This window comes from Thalassophryne amazonica, chromosome 9 (assembly GCF_902500255.1).
Source record: "Thalassophryne amazonica chromosome 9, fThaAma1.1, whole genome shotgun sequence".
In the NCBI taxonomy this organism is placed as follows: Eukaryota; Metazoa; Chordata; class Actinopteri; order Batrachoidiformes; family Batrachoididae; genus Thalassophryne; species Thalassophryne amazonica.
The window spans coordinates 15,733,901-15,755,347 of NC_047111.1; the positions used below are offsets into that span (position 1 = coordinate 15,733,901).

The 21,447-nt window shown below is 44.3% G+C and overlaps 1 protein-coding gene and 1 long non-coding RNA gene across 2 annotated transcripts; both read left to right on the forward strand.

Annotated features, from left to right (window-relative positions):
• Nucleotides 1–3,777: 3,777 nt before the first annotated feature.
• LOC117516488 lies at nt 3,778–5,353 on the forward strand. Its single transcript, XR_004562425.1, has 3 exons — nt 3,778–4,026; nt 5,190–5,222; nt 5,306–5,353. It is a non-coding gene; the product is annotated as an uncharacterized LOC117516488 (long non-coding RNA).
• A 95-nt stretch (nt 5,354–5,448) lies between these two features.
• On the forward strand, nt 5,449–18,506 carry LOC117517894 (ladderlectin-like). Its single transcript, XM_034179032.1, has 4 exons — nt 5,449–5,542; nt 5,784–5,909; nt 6,368–6,467; nt 18,301–18,506. The coding sequence occupies exons 1-4, from the start codon at nt 5,456–5,458 to the stop codon at nt 18,504–18,506; spliced, it is 519 nt and encodes a 172-aa protein (XP_034034923.1). The 5' UTR covers nt 5,449–5,455.
• The last annotated feature ends 2,941 nt before the right edge of the window (nt 18,507–21,447 follow it).

Below are 21,447 nucleotides of genomic sequence, written 5' to 3' on the forward strand. Positions count from 1 at the left end.
AAACGCCATAGACCACAAATTACATTCAGTTGGAATATTTATAGACCTTAAAAAGGCTTTTGATACAATTAATCATGACATATTAATCAATAAACTTGAACAGTATGGGATTAGGGGGTTGGTGTTGCACTGGGTGAGAAGCTACTTAAGTAACAGAAAACAGTTTGTGAAGTTGGGGGAATATACATCATCATGCTTGGACAATGCTTGTGGCGTCCCACAGGGGTCAGTATTGGGTCCAAAACTGTTTCTAATTTATATAAATGATATTGTCAATGTTTCCAAAATATTAAAATTAGTATTATTTGCAGATGACACAAGCATTTTTTGTTCAGGGGGGGATTTGCAGGAGTTACTGAGGAGGATCAGTATAGAAATGGGAAAATTGAAAATATGGTTTGACAGAAATAAATTATCATTAAACTTAAGTAAAACAAAATACATGTTATTTGGCTATTGTAATACAGACATACAGGTTCAGTTACAAGTCGAGGGGGTCGATATTGAAAGGGTACATGAAAATAAGTTTCTGGGGGTGATAATAGATGATAAGATAAACTGGAAGACTCATATAAAACATATACAAAGTAAACTGTCAAGAAGCATTTCAGTTCTAAACAAAGCGAAACATATTCTGGACCACAACTCACTCCGCATTCTTTACTGCTCACTGGTTTTACCATATTTACAGTACTGTGCAGAGGTATGGGGTAATACTTATAAAGGTACAACACAATCACTATCAGTAATGCAGAAAAGAGCTATAAGAATTATTCATAATACTGGCTATAGAGATCATACAAATCCACTATTTTTACAATCCAAATTCTTAAAATTCACAGACTTGGTTCATTTTCAAACAGTACAAATTGTGTATAAAGCAATAAACAATTTACTTCCAGCAAATATTAAAAATATGTTTTTTAACAGATCAGGGGATTACAGTCTGAGGGGGAAATTTAATTTAAAGCATCAGTGGGCACGAACAACATTAAAAGGTTTCTGTATTTCTGTCTGTGGGGTGAGGATGTGGAACAGATTGGGAGTGGGGCTCAAGCAATGTCCAAGCATGAACCAGTTCAAACAGCGGTACAAAAATATGGTTTTTTCTGGGTATAGGGAGGAGGAAGGGTAATGAGGGTTAGGGTGTTTTTGTTTTTTGCTTCGGCTTGTAAATATATAGTATTTTGTATGTAAGTAGGTATGTGTAGGTGTATATTTATGTTTGTGTATATATATGTGTATATATGTATATGTGTATGTATGTTGATGTGTATATGTATGTGTATGTGTATATATATGTATATATATATATATTGATATCGGTTTAGGTGTGTAGGAATTTATGTGTATATGTGGCAAAGGGTATTACTGGTTGTGGGGAAGAAGGGGTAGGGATAAATAAGCTGATGCTTCACCCTACCCCTTTTCGGACATGTTGGGTACACAGTAGGAACTTTTTTTGTTGTTGTCTTTACTGATCTATCTTGTAATTGTTGTTGTTGTATCAAATGTTCGAAATAAACAATTTTCATTCATTCATTCATACTAAAATTACTACAATAAAACTATGACTAAAAACACATAAATTCGTCCTCACACAGTGTGGCAATTGCATTAAAAAAATTATTGTACAGCAGTATTTAGTGCACAAATGGCTCTTGCAACAAAGCTATTTTTCAGTCTGTTTTTGTTTTCAATGACCTGTACCGTCTGCCTGATGGCAGCAGTTTAATCTATAATATGATTCAAGTTACTTCTCCAAGTCACTGTGCATTACTATTATTTTTGTATTGCACGTTGATCGCAGCATTAAAACTCCCGTGGGCAGGGTGAGGTCGAGAGTCATCTGAACAGCCCACTTCGACCACTTTCAGCGAGCTGCGAGCTTTTCATCTGCGGTTTTGTGCAGCAGCTCCGAGTTGAAAAAACATTTGTCGTCTCTCAAAGTGTGCTGACAACAGCACATCTGCACTGAGCGTTACTAAGACAATTTTACACTTTTTTTTTAAACTATGTTGTTCTGTGAGTGTTGTTGCTAAAAACAGCTGAAGACCTGCAGTGTGTTAACAACTAATACTAATGTTTTTTTTTTTTCACGAAAATGCACCTAAAGTCTCTTTCTGAGGATGACATGATGTTAAAAAAACACTGATAAAACATTTTTGCCTATCAATGTGGTCATGTTTTCTGCATGAATACACGTTACCCATTCTGCTCAAACAGCAAACCAGGGGTGAATCGAGACAGAGAGGGAGTGGATGGGTGGGTGGGTGGGGGGAGGGATGCGGCCCCCACAACAACCCTAGATTAAAGGTCCACTTTTGAGGACATTTTTTCATACGACTAATATTACTTATAATAATACTTTCAACAACTAAAATGTTTAGGAAAATGTTAGAAAGTATTTAATAGTTACATTTATAAAAAATGTAGGTTAGAAAATGCAAGTTTTACCATTACAGTGCTGCCAGAACTTAAATATTAAGTCAAGAAAGACTGTCTTTATTTAAGTATTTATGTTCATTGAATTCAAGAAAGGGTGACTATAAAGTCATTATTGATAAAACAGACTATCATTTTTATGTTGAGGTGGGGGGGGGGGGGGGGGTTGTCACTGAAAGTAACTAATGTAGCTAGTAATCTAACATAGTTACTTTTAAAACTGAGTAATCAGTACAGTAACATAACTATGGCAACACTAATGATACTAGTGAAGATACAAATGACGATATTCTGACTTGTCATGTGATGTTCACTCACTTTGTATCCAAACAGTTGAAGCAGCTTCATCTTCTTTTTCTTCCATTAATGATCCTGATGTTAAATCGCTGATCTGCATCTGTTGAATTCAAATTAGCATTTTATGGAACAAATTTCTTCAGTTTTAAAACAAAACCTAATCAAACCCCACAAACACTGTTCCATAAAACCAAACAGATGGAGACAAAAATGTGTAAAATTTAATTAGAGAATATTTTCTTTGTTGGGTTTCTGTGTGTAAAAGTTACACTTTTTTCTCTGTAGTTATAAATAATTTATTTTCACACATGCACACTGAGGTGAAAAGTAACTTTAGAAGAAAATTTAAAACAAAACAAAGTATAAAGTAGTAAGTATTCAGAACTGTAAGTTGTGCTCATCCTTCAGGCAAACTTTCATATCTTAAAACTCAAGAACCATAAAACTCTCAAGATTTAAATTTTTACCAATAACACTGAGAGGTGAAAGGTCTGCGTGCCAAAATAAATAAATACATACATGCATAAATCATGCATTTCTGACTTTTATAAATGACTTTTTAACTGAATTGTGTCAAATAGGAAATATACAAGAAGCCTTAAAATGCTCACATCAGCCACTAGATGGTGACAAAATCTGCTCAAACATGCGGCAATGTTTCAACTGTTCATTCATTTCAGAAATTAACCATTGAAGAAAACAAAGAACTTACAGATGTGTCCGTTGACCTTTTGGACAACTTACTAGTCTGAATCCATGAAGACAAAATGACGTTTAAACAGGTTTTTCTTTTTATTTGCAGTAACTTTCTTTCCCTTCTACTTGTTATGACATCAATCTGTCACATTCACATTCTGCTCTAATATGACTGTTTTTTTAATGAATATGAAAGAACGATTTCAGCAAGAAGAGCAGATGATTTAGTGTTTGTCTGTGTAAAGTGTCCTAAAGTGTCTCAGTGGGTTTTTCTTCTTGATCCAGTCTGTGGAGCTGCAAAGTGACTGTCAGTGGAACAAATGAAGACTCCTGATTCTTACCACTCATTTCTCAGCACAAATCAAGGTTCAGGTGTTTGTTTGTGGGTGTGGTCACATGATCCAGGTGAGTGGGCGTGGCTCAGGTGTATAAAGAGCAGCAGCTCAGTCTGGACTCATCACTGAGACACCTGAGGACATCATCACTGAGACACACCTGCCTCCATCTCCTCCACACAGGAACACATCATCATGGTCACCATGATGACCGCCGCCTTCCTCTGCCTCCTCCTGGGTGCCGCCTTTGCAGGTCTGATTCCTGGACACTTCAGTCAGTGCACAAATACAATATGACACGACCAGTTATGCCGGTAACTAATCTGACCACTTTTTCAGTAAGGATCTAACACGTTAATTTTTCCAAATCACTAATCAGATTAAAGTTACTTCTCCAAGTCACTGTGCGTTGCTATTATTTTTGTATTGTGGGTTGATGGTAGCAGCTCGTGGGCAGGTGGAGGTCACGGTTTGACTGAACTGCCGACTTCGCCCATGAAGCATTTGATGCTGCAGCTTCTCATCTGTTTTCTGCAGCAGCTCCGAGTTGAAAACAGCAACACACCTGCACTGAGCTTTATAAAGACATTTTACGCTTGATTTTCTTTTAATCTCTGTGCCGCTCCATGTGTGTACTCGCTAAAAACATCTGATCCGCATGCATTAACAAATGCTAACGCTTGTTTTATTTCCCACCCAAATGTGTCTAAAGTCTCTTTCTGGGGACGACATGACATTAAAAAAAATACTGAAAAAAGTAACAGAAAAAAAAAAAACTCTCTACCTGTCAATCTGGTTGTGGTTTTCCCTAAAAATACATTCTCATTTCTTCCTGCTCAGACGTCCATCCAGGGGCGAATCCAGACAGAAACGGAGGGAGGGTGGAGGGGGCACCCCCCCAACACACCCCTTGATTAAAGGTCCACTTTTGAAGATGACTTTCATACTAAAACTACTAATACAAATAATAATTTTAACAATTAAAATGTTGAGAAAGAATTTAAATGTTAGAAAGAATTTAATAGTTACATTCGTTAATGATATAGATTATGAATTGTAAGTTTTCCATTACAGTGCTGTCAACAGTTAAACATAAGGTCAAGAAAGATGTCTTTATTTTATTTTGTATAAAACAAGTATTTATGATAATTGAAGTCAAGAAAGTGCAACTATGAAGTGAGTATTTGCAAAACAGATTATAATTTTCATGTTGAGGTAGTGGGGGAGGAGGTGTTGTCAACATCTGCTGAAAGTAACTAATATAGTAAATAGTAATCTAACTTAGTTACTTTTATATTTGAGTAATCAGTAAAGTAACTAAGTTTTTCAAGGAGTAATCAGTAATTGGATTACTTTTTCAAAGTAACTGTGGCAACACTGGACACGACTGTGACAGTGTTGTGATTTTGTCTGCAGCTCCTGCTGAAGATAAAGACCTGAAGGTCACCGGTGAGTATTTTTGATTTCATGCATGCAGATGTGGAAATGAAGAACATTCATCTGACATCAGCACTGCTCTGACTGGTCCACAGAAACACCAGCCGAGGCCCCGACCAATCAGTCATGTGATGCAGCAGGTCGAGATCCAGTATTTTTATATTTGCATCCATTTTTAATTTGATCTACACTGAAAAAAATAAAAACAATCATGATTCCGTGTCCTCTGCGTCTCTGCAGTTGTTATGAACTTCTGCCCAAACGGCTGGTTCAGTTACAGAACTCGCTGCTTCCTGTTCATCAAGAGTTACAAGAACTGGTACAATGCTGAGGTATGACCAATTTCACGTGACCTCAATGTGCACGTTAAGTCTGTCAGAATGAGGATCCACGGCTGTAGGTCATAACCATGGTGATGATCTGGATGGATACGTGATCTGCACAAAGATTCAGCTGCATGAATCTTTTATTTTGAAAAGTCAGGAAGGAAGTCATTCCAAGAAACTCCAGAAGGTCTGTTTCTAGAAATGTTGACCAAAAAGTGAGTGTTGTGTTGCTTCCTCTGTCCTCCAGGAGCACTGCAGTACCCTGGGCGGCCAGCTGGCGTCAGTGCAGAACGGCAGAGAGTACATCTTCCTGCAGCAGCTGACACAGGGCCACCAGAGGACCATGGCCTGGCTGGGAGGCTTCAACCTGCAGGTCTGAACAAAGCACAGCGCCACCTACAGGCACTGACACCATCAGGGAGGAAAAAAGAGATTCGATGAATCAGGACTTTATGCTGCGTTGCAAATGGGAAGTCGGTAATTCTGAGTCTGTGTTTCCGACTTCTAATCTAAATTCTTTCACGTGCATCTGCTCCAAAAACATGAGGTTTGTGACCTGCTGCTGGACTGACAGCAACACCAAGATCCTCAAGTGGATCCAACTTGTGGATCTACAGCCAGAAATAAAATGGAACAAGGTGAAATCCAGATTGAAAAGATGTTCCTGCTGGTTCGTCTCAGGGGGGAATTCCCCTTCAGTTGAGCTGGTAGAGTCTTGGTCTAAAGTCCGAGCAGTCTGGGGTTCAAACCCCACCGTGGCCATAAAGATATCAGTCAAAGTTGGAAGCGTGAATCAAAGGAGGGTCTCATGAGCTCTGGTTTGTCTTTCAGAACAAGTGGATGTGGATCGACCGTCAGGGTTTTTACTACACGACCTGGTTTAGTTCATCCTCTATCACCAACGCCGCCTGTACCTTCCTGCGCTCCACCTGTAAGTCCATTTTCTGTCTTCACAACTTCAACAGAAGAGATTATATGTTGAAGCTTTGAACCATGATTCAGTTGGAAATGAATCAAACTGTCTGTAATGTGTTGAATATCAACAATGAAACTATTATGAACCAATATTCATTTGTTGACCACAGAAACGTTTTTCTTGATGACTTTTGACTCTAAAACATTGACAGATTCAAACTTTGACTTTTGTTTTTCAGCTAATGGCGGTAACACCAACTGTTATTCTACTCAGAGCTTCATCTGCGCCAAGAACCCGTTCGGTTGTTAACGTCTGACTCAGGATCAGTTTCTCGTGCCATTTTTAAGTCGTGTGACTTCTAACCACTGTTTATTGGAGAAAAAAAAATCATCTTCGGCTTCTTTTTGACTGTGAAGTTAAATCTTCGAAGATTCTTTTTGATGATAAAAACAAAATCTATGAAAGTGTTTGTACAAAGATGTGTTTGTGATTCTGAACTGTGTAAAATAAAGTTGACTTGTTTATAAAGTCTAGTTTTTCATTGAAAAGACAATGAAAGTGTCAATATATAAAATAAAGATTAAAAATGATTCACTGACTATAAACACATATCCCACTTTATATACAACGTGAATAGACATACAAGTATATATTAATCCTCTGGAGTACAGGGTAGACTACTTTTGACTACTTTTGGTTTTACCTTTACAATTTACCTTTAAAAAGTCTTTACCTGGCCTTGTTTGGTGTAACTTTTTCAGCACAACCTCACCTGGGTAACTTTCCAGTTTTTCATTCATTCTGACCTACTGTATTAACACAGTGAACCTAAAATCACACAAAAACATAAAATCTGAGTAGAAATAAAGTTTGTTTGGTAAACTTGTTTCACAAACCATTTTCATAACTTTAAATGTAAATATAAATTGTAAATTTCAATAACATATGTACAAATGTAGCAAAAAAATTAAATACAACTATTTACATACAGTAGTGTTCAGAATAATAGTAGTGCAGACTGCGCTTATGTAGTAGATTCCCCCTTGTTTCAAGTGCTCCACCAATGGAACTGATGTAAAGAAGCTGCCAGCAAAACTTTGTGATTTTTTTTTTTTTGTTGTTTTTTTTTTTTTTTTTTTTTCCTGCTGGAAGGGTTGAGGTCATTTTCAGAACAGCATCTCCTGTAGCACCAACTTCAGATTTCTCTTTGTCGGGATTTTCTCCCCCTTGGCACACGTCAAAGTCATAGAGACAGCCACTTTGCCCAGCACGTCCCCACATCTTGAACCCCCACTTATGAGGTTTTCCTGGCATGTACAGTAGTGTTCAGAATAATAGTAGTGCTATGTGACTAAAAGATTAATCCAGGTTTTGAGTATATTTCTTATTGTTACATGGGAAACAAGGTACCAGTAGATTCAGTAGATTCTCACAAATCCAACAAGACCAAGCATTCATGATATGCACACTCTTAAGGCTATGAAATTGGGCTATTAGTAAAAAAAAAGTAGAAAAGGGGGTGTTCATAAAAATAGCAGCATCTGCTGTTGACGCTACAAACTCAAAACTATTATGTTCAAACTGCTTTTTGAGCAATCCTGTGCATCACTAAACTAGTATTTAGTTGTATAACCACAGTTTGTCATGATTCCTTCACATCTGCGAGGCATTCATTTTGTTGGTTTGGAACCACGATTTTGCTCGGTTACTAGTGTGCTTGGGGTCATTGTCTTGTTGAAACACCTATTTCAAGGGGATGTCCTTTTCAGCATAAGGCAACATGACTTCTTCAAGTATTTTGACATATCCAAACTGATCCATGATACCTGGTATGCGATATATAGGCCCAACACCATAGTAGGAGAAACATGCCCATATCATGATGCTTGCACCACCATGCTTCACTGTCTTCACTGTGAACTGTGGCTTGAATTCAGCTTTGGGGGTCGTCTCACAAACTGTCTGCGGCCCTTGGACCCAAAAAGAACAATTTTACTCTCATCAGTCCACAAAATATTCCTCCATTTGTCTTTAGGCCAGTTGATGTGTTCTTTGGCAAATTGTAACCTCTTCTGCACGTCTTTTATTTAACAGAGGGACTTTGCAGGGGATTCTTAGAAATAAATTAACTTCACACAGGCGTCTTCTGTCACAGCACTTACAGGTAACTCCAGACTGTCTTTGATCATCCTGGAGCTGATCAGTGGGTGAGCCTTTGCCATTCTGGTTATTCTTCTATCCATTTTGATGGTTGTTTTTCGTTTTCTTCCACGCGTCTCTGGTTTTTTGTCCATTTTAAAGCATTGGAGATCATTGTAGATGAACAGCCTATAATTTTTTGCACCTGTGTAAGTTTTCCCCTCTCCAATCAGCTTTTTAATCAAACTACGCTGTTCTTCTGAACAATGTCTTGAACGTCCCATTTTCCTCAGGCTTTCAAAGAGAAAAGCATGTTCATCAGGTGCTGGCTTCATCCTTAAATAGGGGACACCTGATTCACACCTGTTTGTTCCACAAAATTGACAAACTCACTGACTGAATGCCACACTACTATTATTGTGAACACCCCCTTTTCTACATTTTTTTTTACTAATAGCCCAATTTCATAGCCTTAAGAGTGTGCATACATACATACATACAAGTTACAAACTTTTATAAAGTCTGACATCAAAGATATGAGCACCTACCTGTTAAATGTTTTGTAGTAGATGTACTTCTTTTGACCCCATACTGACTCGCCGGCAATATCACCCAAGTCATCCAGAAGGATAAAGTTTTAACTTATGGTTAAAATTTTAACCAAACTAATTTTGGACAAGTTATTTAAGTTAACATCACTTCTGAAGTTTTATAAAGTGAAAATATCAGCTATACGAGGTCTGTCCATAAAGTATAGGTCCTTTAAATTTTTTTCAAAAACTATATGGATTTCATTCATATGTTTTTACGTCAGACATGCTTGAACCCTCGTGCGCATGCGTGAGTTTTTCCACGCCTGTGGGTGACGTCATTCGCCTGTGATCATTCCTTGTGGGAGGAGTCGTCCAGCCCCTCGTCGGAATTCCTTTGTCTGAGAGGTTGCTGAGAGACTGGCGCTTTGTTTGATCAAAATTTTTTCTAAACCTGTGAGACACATCAAAGTGGACACGGTTTGAAAAATTAAGCTGGTTTTTGGTGAAAATTTTAACGGCTGATGAGAGATTTTGAGGTGATACTGTCGCTTTAAGGACTTCCCACAGAGCGAGACGTCATGCAGCGCTCCCAGGCGCTGTCGTCAGCCTGTTTAAAGCTGAAAACCTCCACATTTCAGGCTCTATTGATCCAGGACGTCATGAGAGAACAGAGAAGTTTCAGAAGAAGTCGGTTTCAGCATTTTATCTGGATATTATTAGACGTGCGGACAGGTCCGCGCGTCGGGACGCAGCCGGCGCAGTGCGGCGGCACAGGAAAAACACCTCCGTGTTGATAACCATTTGTAAAATCCAGGCAGCTTTTGATGGCTTTCAGTGGAGTGAGTATATGAGAAATTGTTTAACAGCTGGACATGTTCCAACTTGTCCTTAAGGCTTCCAACGGAGGTGTTTTTCCTGTGGCGGAGTGTCGCGGCGGCTGCGAGCTGACGCTGCAATCCGCCCGCACGTCTTTCATTAAAAAAATCTCCTTTAACAGTGGAATATCCGGATAAAATGCTGAAACCGACTTCTTCTGAAACTTCTCTGTTCTCTCATGACGTCCTGGATCAATAGAGCCTGAAATGTGGAGGTTTTCAGCTTGAAACAGGCTGATGACGGCGCCTGAGAGCGCTGCACGATGTCTCGCACCGTGGGAAGTCCTTAAAGCGACAGTATCACCTCAAAATCTCTCATCAGCCGTTAAAATTTTCACCAAAAACCAGCTTAATTTTTCGAACCGTGTCCACTTCGATGTGTCTCACAGGCTTAGAAAAAATTTTGATCAAACAAAGCGCCAGTCTCTCAGCAACTTCTCAGACAAAATAATTCCGACGAGGGGCTGGACGACTCCTCCCACAAGGAGTGCTCACAGGCGAATGACGTCACCGACAGGCGTGGAAAAACTCACGCTTGTGCATGAGGGTTCAAGCATGTCTGATGTAAAAACATATGAAAGAAATCCATATAGTTTTTGAAAAAATAAAAAGGACCTATACTTTATGGACAGACCTCGTATGTTTTAGTTTTAAAGTATTGCACAAATTTTGAAGGTTTTAATGTGGACACGCTGTCTCGGCAGTGCATTATGGGTTAAAGTTCACGACAGGAGAAATGCATTTGAGACACTCTGATCAGGCTCCACACGGACAACAGCATTAAATCCTTTTTCTATTGTGCCTAAAACTCTCGTGAATATATTCTCTGGGTTTATAGACATCGTTATTGTTTGTTTTATGTAAAAATGCCAGAAGAAGCCCAGGTTGCTTCTCCATTATTTTCAACTGGAATCATTGTGAGCTGCAATTGCTTCCTGTTTACTGTTGTGAAAGTGTAGTGACACGGACCCACAACAGGAGGCGCAAATGAACGGTCAATAGATGAGCCAAAAAAGTAACAATTTAATGTTGTGAAGGTGCACAACGAATATACAGACAATCTCAGAATCTGATAACAGTCAATCCACAAAGGTGACGTGTGGGCAGGCTCGAGGATAGAAGACGTCTGTCCTGAGAAGAGCCGGAACCACACGATTTCCACCGCCACTGAACCTGGTGAATACTGGAGCCGCCAAGTCCCGAATTCCCAGGTGATCACCGTCCCCGACTGTCGGATCTGGTACTGCTGGCGAAGAGCAAAGACAGTCAAGTGTGGGTGTGTGTACACCCCGTAACAACAATGGTGGGAATGCCACCTCCACCTCTAACACACACTCGTGCAGCGTCTGTGTAACCACTTATCTGACGTAGGACGAAACAGTCGCGACCCGCGCCGGTCCTCTGGTTGACAACTGCAACACAATAGCACTTGGAATCAATCAATATAGGCAGAGAATGTTACCTCCATAGACGTATGATATCTTGGCAACGAGGTGGAGATGACGTCTGGTCTTTATGGAATGAGATGATGTAGAGTAGATGGGTGACAGCTGTCAAGAGATAATGAGTGACAGCTGTCACCCCCGGCTGTGTCCGTGGCGGCAGCGCCCTCTCGTGCCTGAAGCCCACACTTCAGGCAGGGCGCCCTCTGGTGGTGGGCCAGCAGTACCTCCTCTTCTGGCGGCCCACACAACAGGACCCCCCCCCCCCCCCCCTCAACGGGCGCCTCCTGGCACCCGACCAGGCTTGTTCGGGTGATGGTGGTAGAAGTCGGCCAGGAGGGCTGGATCCAGGATGAAGCTCCTCTTCACCCAGGAGCGTTCTTCGGGTCCATACCCCTCCCAGTCCACCAAATACTGGAACCCCCGGCCCATCCGACGGACGTCCAGGAGCCGGCGCACCGTCCAAGCCGGCTCCCCATCGATGATCCGAGCAGGAGGCGGCGCCGGTCCAGGAGCACAGAGGGGTGAGGTGTGGTGAGGTTTGATCCTTGAAACATGAAAGACCGGGTGGATCCGCAGTGAAGCCGGGAGTTGGAGCTTCACTGCGGCAGGACTGAGGACTTTGAGGATCTTGTATGGTCCGATATATCTGTCCTTGAGTTTCGGGGAGTCCACCTGGAGGGGGATGTCCTTCGTGGATAGCCACACCTCCTGCCTGGGCTGGTAAGCAGGGGCCGGGTATCGCCGGCGGTCTGCATGGGTCTTCGCCCTCGTCCGGGCCTTCAACAAGGCAGAACGGGCGGAGCGCCACACCCGACGGCACTTCCGCAGGTGGGCCTGGACCGAGGGCACACCGACCTCTCCCTCCACCACGGGAAACAACGGGGGCTGATACCCCATACACACCTCAAATGGGGAGAGGCCGGTGGCAGAGGACACCTGGCTGTTATGCGCATACTCGATCCAGGCCAGATGTTCACTCCAGGCCGTCGGGTGTGCGGACGTCACACAGCGCAGGGCTTGCTCCAATTCCTGATTGGCCCGTTCTGCCTGTCCATTGGTCTGCGGGTGATACCCGGACGAGAGGCTCACAGTGGCCCCCAGTTCCCGGCAGAAGCTCCTCCAGACGTGTGAGGAGAACTGGGGACCACGATCAGAGACGATGTCGGTGGGTATCCCATGCAGACGGACAACATGGTGGACCAGGAGGTCTGCTGTCTCCTGGGCTGTTGGGAGCTTTGGGAGGGCCACGAAGTGGGCCGCCTTGGAGAATCGGTCCACTATCGTGAAGATGGTGGTGTTGCCCTGGGATGGCGGGAGGCCCGTGACGAAATCCAGGCCGATATGGGACCAGGGGCGATGAGGCACAGGTAGCGGCTGGAGAAGTCCTTGGGACCTTTTGTGGTCTGCCTTGCCCGTGGTACAGGTGGTGCAGGCCTGGATGTACTCCCGGACGTCGGCCTCCACAGACGCCCACCAGAAGCGCTGCCGGACAACTGCCACGGTCCTTCGCACCCCTGGATGACAGGAGAGCTTGGAACCATGACAGAAGTCCAAGACTGCACCTCTAGCCTCTGGTGAGACGTACAGACGGTTCTTCGGACCAGTTCTGGGGTCCGGGCTCCATGCCAGGGCCTCCCCGACGATCTTCTCCACGTCCCAGGTGAGGGTGGCCACGATAGTGGACTCAGGCAGGATGGGCTCCGGTGGATCCAACAGTGCAGTTTTGACCTCCTCTTCGTGTACCCGGGACAAGGCATCTGACCTCTGGTTCTTGGTACCAGGGCGATAGGTGATCCGGAAGTCAAAACGCCCGAAGAACAGTGACCAGCGGGCTTGCCTGGGGTTCAGCCGCTTGGCGGTCCTGATATACTCCAGGTTCCGATGGTCAGTGAAAACCGTGAACGGCACAGACGCTCCCTCCAACAGGTGTCTCCACTCCTCAAGAGCCTCTTTCACCGCAAGGAGTTCTCGATTGCCGACGTCATAGTTCCGTTCAGCCGGGGTCAACCTGCGAGAAAAGTAGGCACACGGGTGAAGAACCTTATCGGTCTCTCCGCTCTGGGATAGCACGGCTCCTATCCCTGAGTCAGAGGCATCCACTTCAACCACGAATTGGCGGCTAGGGTCGGGCTGCACCAAAACTGGCACAGTAGAGAACCGTCGTTTCAACTCCTTGAACGCGGCTTCGCACCGATCCGACCAGGTGAAGGGGACTTTTGGAGAGGTCAGGGCTGTCAGGGGGCTAACTACCTGACTGTAGCCCTTAATGAACCTCCTATAGAAATTAGCGAAGCCGAGGAACTGTTGCAGCTTCCTACGGCTTGTTGGTTGGGGCCAATCTCTCACCGCCGCAACCTTGGCCGGATCAGGGGCGACGGAGTTAGAGGAGATGATAAACCCCAGGAAGGACAAAGACGTGCGGTGAAACTCGCACTTCTCGCCCTTCACAAACAGTCGGTTCTCTAACAACCACTGCAGGACCTGACGTACATGCTGGACATGGGTCTCAGGATCCGGAGAAAAGATGAGAATATCGTCCAGATATACGAAGACGAATCGGTGCAGGAAGTCCTGCAAGACGTCGTTAACCAAGGCTTGGAACATCGCGGGGGCGTTGGTGAGGCTGAACGGCATGACCAGGTACTCAAAGAGACCTAACGGGGTGTTAAATGCCGTCTTCCATTCGTCTCCCTTCCGGATCCGAACCAGGTGATACGCATTTCTAAGATCCAGCTTAGTAAAGATTTTGGCTCCATGCAGGAGGGTGAACACGGAATCCAACAATGGCAACGGGTATCGGTTGCGAACCGTAATCTCATTCAGCCCCCTGTAATCAATGCATGGACGGAGTCCGCCATCTTTCTTGCCCACAAAAAAGAAACCTGCCCCCATCGGGGAGGTGGAGTTCCGGATCAGCCCGGCAACTAATGAGTCCCGGATGTAGGTCTCCATTGATTCGCGCTCAGGTCGTGAGAGGTTGTACAGCCTGCTGGATGGGAACTCAGTGCCTGGAACCAAATCAATGGCACAATCGTATGGACGGTGCGGGGGAAGGGTGAGTGCCAGATCCTTGCTGAAGACGTCAGCAAGATCGTGGTACTCAACCGGCACTGCCGTCAGATTGGGAGGGACTTTGACCTCCTCCTTAGCCTGTAAACCGGGAGGATCCTAAACACACCCGATGGCAGGTTTCGCTCCACTGAACCACCACCCCAGACGGCCAATCAATCCAGGGATTGTGCTTCAACATCCATGGGAAGCCCAAAATCACGCGGGAGGTAGAAGGAGTTACAAAAAACTCAATCTCCTCCCGATGGTTTCCAGACACCACCAGAGTTACTGGTTGTGTCTTGTGTGTGATTAAAGGGAGGAGGGTGCCATCTAGTGCCCGCACCTGTAATGGCGAAGGAAGCGCCACCAGAGGGAGCCCTACCTCCCTTGCCCATCTGCTGTCTAGCAAATTCCCTTCTGACCCCGTGTCCACCAGTGCTGGGGCTTGAAGGGTTAAATCCCCGCTCAGGATTGTAACTGGGAGTCGTGTGGCAATATGTGTGTGTCCCACGTGAATGTTTTGACCCCCCCTTAGCCCAGTCTCTAAGGGCGGTTGTTGTTGTTGTGGCCGTTTGGGGCAGTTTTTCTGTATGTGCTCCTTTGAGCTGCAGAGAAAACACTCCCCGCGGACCAGCCTCCTCATTTTGGCCCTGTGCATCTCCCTAACAACGTCAGCAGGGGGAGCTGTTGCCCCACGGAGCGCTGCGGCTGTGGAGCGTGGGGAGGGCGGCCCCTTTTCGAACCCGGAAGGGAGAGGGACGGCGCGTACCCAGCCACGTCTTTCGCCTCGCTCCCGACGGCGTTCCTCCAACTGATTGTCTAACTGTATAACGAGATCGATAAGCCCATCTAAATCCCGCAGTTCTTCCTTAGCTACCAGATGCTCCTTCAGGACCGATGACAGTCCGTTTATGAAGGCGGCACGGAGCACAACGTCATTCCAGCCGGACCTCGCAGCCGCGATGCGGAAGTCGACTGCATATTCGGCTGCGCACCGGCGCCCCTGTCGCATTGACAGCAGCATTGTTGAAGCGGTCTCTCCTCTGTTAGGGTGATCAAACACTTTTCTGAACTCCCCCACAAACCCAGTGTATGCTGATAACAACCGTGAGTTTTGTTCCCAGAGCACCGTAGCCCAGGCGCGTGCCTTACCCCGAAGCAAGTTAATAACATAAGCCACCTTGCTGGCATCAGACGCGTACATCACGGGTCGTTGTGCAAAGACGAGCGAACACTGCATCAGAAAGTCCGCGCACGTCTCCACACAACCCCCGTACGGCTCTGGGGACTTATGTATGCTTCAGGGGATGGTGGGGGGGTTTGTTGAACGACCAGTGGAATGTCTGTATTCGGCACCAGGTCGGCAGGAGGAGGAGCCGCAGCAGCGCTCTGATCGCGCGCTTCCACCTGTGCGGTGAGAGCCTCCATCCTGTGATTAAGGATGACGTTTTGCTCGGACATCAAATCCAGCCGAGCGGTAAAGGCGGTGAGGATTTGCTGCAACTCACCGAGCACGCCTCCTGCAGACGCCTGTGCACCCTGCTCTTCCATTGGCTGTCCAACAGATGGGTGACGCCCCTCGGGATCCATGACGCTGGCCGAGATATCCTGTTGTGAAAGTGTAGTGACACGGACCCACAACAGGGGGCGCAAATGAACGGTCAATAGATGAGCCAAAAAAGTAACAATTTAATGTTGTGAAGGTGCACAACGAATATACAGACAATCTCAGAATCTGATAACAGTCAATCCACAAAGGTGACGTGTGGGCAGGCTCGAGGATAGAAGACGTCTGTCCTGAGAAGAGCCGGAACCACATGATTTCCGCCGCCACCGAACCTGGTGAATACTGGAGCTGCCAAGTCCCGAATTCCCAGGTGATCACCGTCCCCGACTGTCGGATCTGGTACTGCTGGCGAAGAGCAAAGACAGTCAAGTGTGGGTGTGTGTACACCCCGTAACAACAATGGTGGGAATGCCACCTCCACCTCTAACACACACTCGTGCAGCATCTGTGTAACCACTTATCTGACGTAGGACGAAACAGTCGCGACCCACGCCGGTCCTCTGGTTGACAGCTGCAACACAATAGCACTTGGAATCAATCAATATAGGCAGAGAATGTTACCTCCATAGAAGTACGATATCTCGGCAACGAGGTGGAGATGACGTCTGGTCTTTATGGAGTGAGATGATGTAGAGTAGATGGGTGACAGCTGTCAAAAGATAATGAGTGACAGCTGTCACCCCCGGCTGTGTCCGTGGCGGCAGCGCCCTCTCGTGCCTGAAGCCCGCACTTCAGGCAGGGCGCCCTCTGGTGGTGGGCCAGCAGTACCTCCTCTTCTGGCGGCCCACACAACATTTACTCTTTAACGTCCTGCTTATGTCAAACACTGTCTGTCCTCTTTGTTCCAGAGTAATATATATAAAATGTCTGAAATTCAGTTTGCTTTTATTAAATTCCAGGGATCTTAAACGTAGCAGACATGGATTATTTGGAATATTTGTTTAAGGAAGTTTTCAGGGTCTCTACTGCCATCTTCTGGCCAGTAGTGTTCATGGCAGTATTCGCCCTAAGTATTGAGATATCTCATAATCCTTTGCACGCTAGAGAGTTGAAGCCTCTTGCTGCAGCTAATGAAAATAAATAAAAATGTACATTTTGGTTGTATAATGTTCATTTACAATTGTCATTGTGGATTCTCTCTGTGCTGTTTAAACTGCAGCAACTCTCTGATGCGCAAAGGATTATGGGTTAGGGTTAGGGTCTGAGCATGTGGGCACAGTAGATGGCAGTGTTCTATTTATTTGACCCCGGTTATATCAGACGGTTGTTGAATCACAACTTGACTTTTGTCTTTTGCAAATGTTTTTTATGCAAAAAAATGGCATACAAAAGCAAATTTATATGTAAACACCAACACACACCTCACATTAATGTGTTGGTTTTTAGATAGAATGAATGAGTCAACCAATCAGTGTTAGCGGAGGCTCAATTTACCCATAATCCTTTTGGCATCTGTTTGTGTTTGTTAACAAAACTTCAGAATTAGTGCATTATTTAAAACTAAAAGATATGTGTTATATTTATACTTTGTGCAAATGACAAAATTGACATTAATGGATCCAGATTAATTTGTTCTATAAATCAAAACCATAAGTCAAAACTGCTTTATTTTCCAAGAAGTAAGTGTGTGTGTGTGTGTGTGTGTGTGTGTGTGTGTGTGTGTGTGTGTGTGTGTGTGTGTGTGTGTGTGTGTGTGTGTGTAAGTAATTAATGTAAATAAAGTCCAAGACATATTTAGTGGCAGTTTTACCATCAAAGAGCCTCGTCCAAAGCTACCACAAAAGACTCCAAGCTGTCATTGATGTTAAAGGGGGCAATACATAGTATTCAGAACAGGGGTATGTAAACTTTTGATCAGGTTCATTTGGGCAGTTCTCTTGTCATTTTGATTTAAAAAGAGGAAACACAGTTGTTTGACAATAAATGGCTTCACCCAACCACTAACCAAAAAAGTTTTTGTGTTGTCATTTATATTCTCTTAAAAATGGCCAAAAAAAGCAAAAATTCTGCCAGGGTATGTAAACCTTTGAGCACTATTGTATGCCAGGCCAGTGAACTGTCCAAAAAATGCCCTCGGACCCCAGAAGGTTAACCACTGAATCTGAAACATGACGGTAGATGCGTGAAACGACATGGAATAAGTCTCTTTGCCAAAGGGTATTCCATGTGATGTCAGTGACCCTATGGCCTTGGTAGAGGTTTGCACTCTCCATTTGCTTCTAGTTCTAATTGTGTCAGCTGCAAAAAAACAAAAGAAAAAGGTGTTTTGGACTTTGGATGGAAAGTGCATCAACCTGGACTCCTGGTTCTCTGAAGCTGAAATCTGCTTACTGCTGGACCAGTGTGTGCGTCCTCCTCTGTGTTCCATCAGTCAGCGCTGGGGCGAGTCTCTGCTGTGCGTCCAAGCGGAGATCTGGATCTGGAAACAGAAGCGTGCGCTCTGACCCTCTCTTCAGATCTCCGTGCGCACGTTACTGGATCAGCCAGTTCTCACCTTTTTTTTTCGTGCTCCACTCAAGAAATTAGTCAAATTTTTGTGACTTTTTTAACTCATGATTACTAACCCTACTCCTTCCCCCAACCCTAACCTTTACCATAACCGAACCGTACTCCTTCCTCCCACCCTAACCATAACCACCCTGACCCCACTTCACTTTTAATTTTGTGCAGCCATCACTGAAGGAATTAGAATGAATTCATGCTGCCGTGATGAAAATGGGGCGCTTTTTGTCACAATATGACTAACCAATAAATTAATGTTTATTTTGTGCTGCTGCATCACGACTTGCCATGAGACTGGGTTGTGCTGGATCCACCTGCTTTCATTGCTCCTCCAGAACAAAAGAGGGATCATCTCTTTCAGCACCAGAATCCTCACGGTCTGTTTCAGACTCTGACGACGCGCAGCGTGCTCCGTCTTCCTCCAGTTCAAAAGATAACTGAAGTGCTTGCTCCACATTCAAAAACACCTCAGTTTTACAAAAAAAAACCTAAACAGCAATAAAACACTAACCACACATGCTTCCCACCACTAACAAAAAGAAAACGCATACACAATCAGACCCACGTGGGGTGGGTCGGCTGTGATCAAACACACGTGGGGTTAGTGACTTCTAATTGGTGGAAAATTTCAGGAGCCAACCAATGAGGAAGGAGTCATATTTGTTCCCACTGCTGTTGCTGCTGCAGTATAGAAGGAAATGATCCTTTTGGCTATGTGTGTGTACATAAACGTGCAGCAAAAAATGACAATAATATTCATGAAAATGCATGATGTAAAAAATACTCATAAGTCAAGTTATACTAGGTTGATTAATAAAATTTTAAAAAGTGCTATAAAGGTTGACGTCTCCACGGTCAACATGCATTTAAAGGGAGCCTCAGAGTGCAGCAGATTGAGTGCTGCATCTGCTTGATTAGATCATGTGACTTTTTATGCGAGGGCTCGTCATTCGACTCCAGAGGGTTAACTAACTACACACAATCCTTATAATTCCTAACAACATGTCACACACATTCTCTTCCATATACAGTGCCCTCTAAAATGATTGGAACACTTCAGAGTGGAGGACGGTGCACATAGCTGGACATTCTGTGTAAGTCATTCACATTGTGTATGTATTTCAGGTGCTTATTGTCTTTTATTTGCTTCTCATGATTGGGTTTTATTTAGTTCTTCTCGGGTTGTACATCTTTTTTCTCTTCTTTGTGCACGTATTTGATGTCCTCCCTTGTGCCTCCTCTGTTCTGGTTTTTATGTCCACACCTGTCCCTTGTTAGTTACGTTTTGTATTTAAGTCACTCCAGTTTGCTCCCTCATTGTTGATCATTTACTTCCATGCCTTTTACATAAGCCAGCTGAGACTTGTTAGCTTTTTCCTGTCACTCACCTCTTCTTCCCTGGGTTTGTGAGTATTGTTGTCTCATTTGGACAATTGTCTTTCTTTCTGGATTCACACCTTTTTGTCTGTTCACCTTGTTACTGAAGGATCTTGGAGTTTCTCTTTAATGGTTTCTCACATTATCAATAGACTTGTCACTATCAATAGGACATGTCCATTAGTTGAGATTCTGTCTCGTTCATTAAAGACACTGTCTGCATTGTTTGGGAATTGGATTACTGGAGTCGTTGTTGAATCACTGCCACCAAATTGAATTAATGAAAACCTTTGTTTTGCCCTTACCTTCTGTGTTTTGGCTACCTGCATCTTAGGGTCCAATCCTGTTTTCTCAGTAGAATAATCCATAACAAGGGGAGAGTGTAGCTAGACAGCATGGGATGGCAGTTTGTAGGATGACTTTAGAGGTGAAAACGAAGAAGAGAGTGCAAGCTCAACAGAGGATCAGATGGTGAAAGCTGAAGGAGGAAGACTGTTATGTGAAATTAAGTGAACAGGTGAGAGAGGCACTGGATGGAGGGGAAGCAATTTTGGTCAACTGGAAAATTACTGCAGATGTGGTGAGGGAGACAGACAGGAAGGTACTGGATGTGACATCTGGACAGTGGAAGGAAGGCAAGAAGACTTGGTGGTGGAAGGAAGATTACCAGGAAAGCATAAGGAGAAAGAGGTTGGCAAAAATAGAAATGGGATAGTCAGAGAGATGAAGAAAGTAGACAGGAGTACAAGATTTCACATAAGGCGAAAACAAAAGTGGCAAAAGATAAGTAAAAGGCATTTAGCAAGCTGGACAAGAGAGTGAATAGAGAAAAGGACTTGTACCAGTTGGCCAGATAGTGACGTGCTTACAAGTGAGGAGAGTGTGTTGAGAAGGTGGAGGGAATATTTTAAGGAGATGATGGTCACTTGGGAGGAGCTCAGAGTCGAGCCGCTGCTCCTCCACGTCGAAAGGAGTCAGTTGAGGTGGCTCGGGCATCTTTTCCGGATGCCCCCTAGACGCCTCGCTGGAGAGGTGTTCCGGGCATGTCCCATTGGGAGGAGGCCCCAGGGAAGACCCAGGACACGCTGGAAGGATTACATCTCTCGGCTGGCTTGGGAACGCCTTGGTGTGTGTGGATCGGGAGGTCTGGGCGGCTTTGCTTGAGCTGCTGCCCCCGCGACCCGACTCCGGATAAAGCGGAAGAAAATGGATGGATGGATGGATGAATGAAGAAAATGAGAGAGAAAAAAGGCTGGATGATGTGGTGAGAGTAAATCAGGAAGTCCAAGAGATTAGTAAGGATGAAGTGAGGGCAGCTATGAAGAGGCGAGTGGAAAGGCAGTTGGCCCAGATGACTTTCCAGTGGAGGCATGGAAATGCTTAGGAGACATGTCAGTGGAGTTTCTAACCAGATTGTTTAATAAAATCTTGTAAAGTGAGATGATGCCTGAGGAGTGAAGGCAAAGTGTCCTGGTTCCTATTTTTAAGAACAAGGGTGATGTGCAG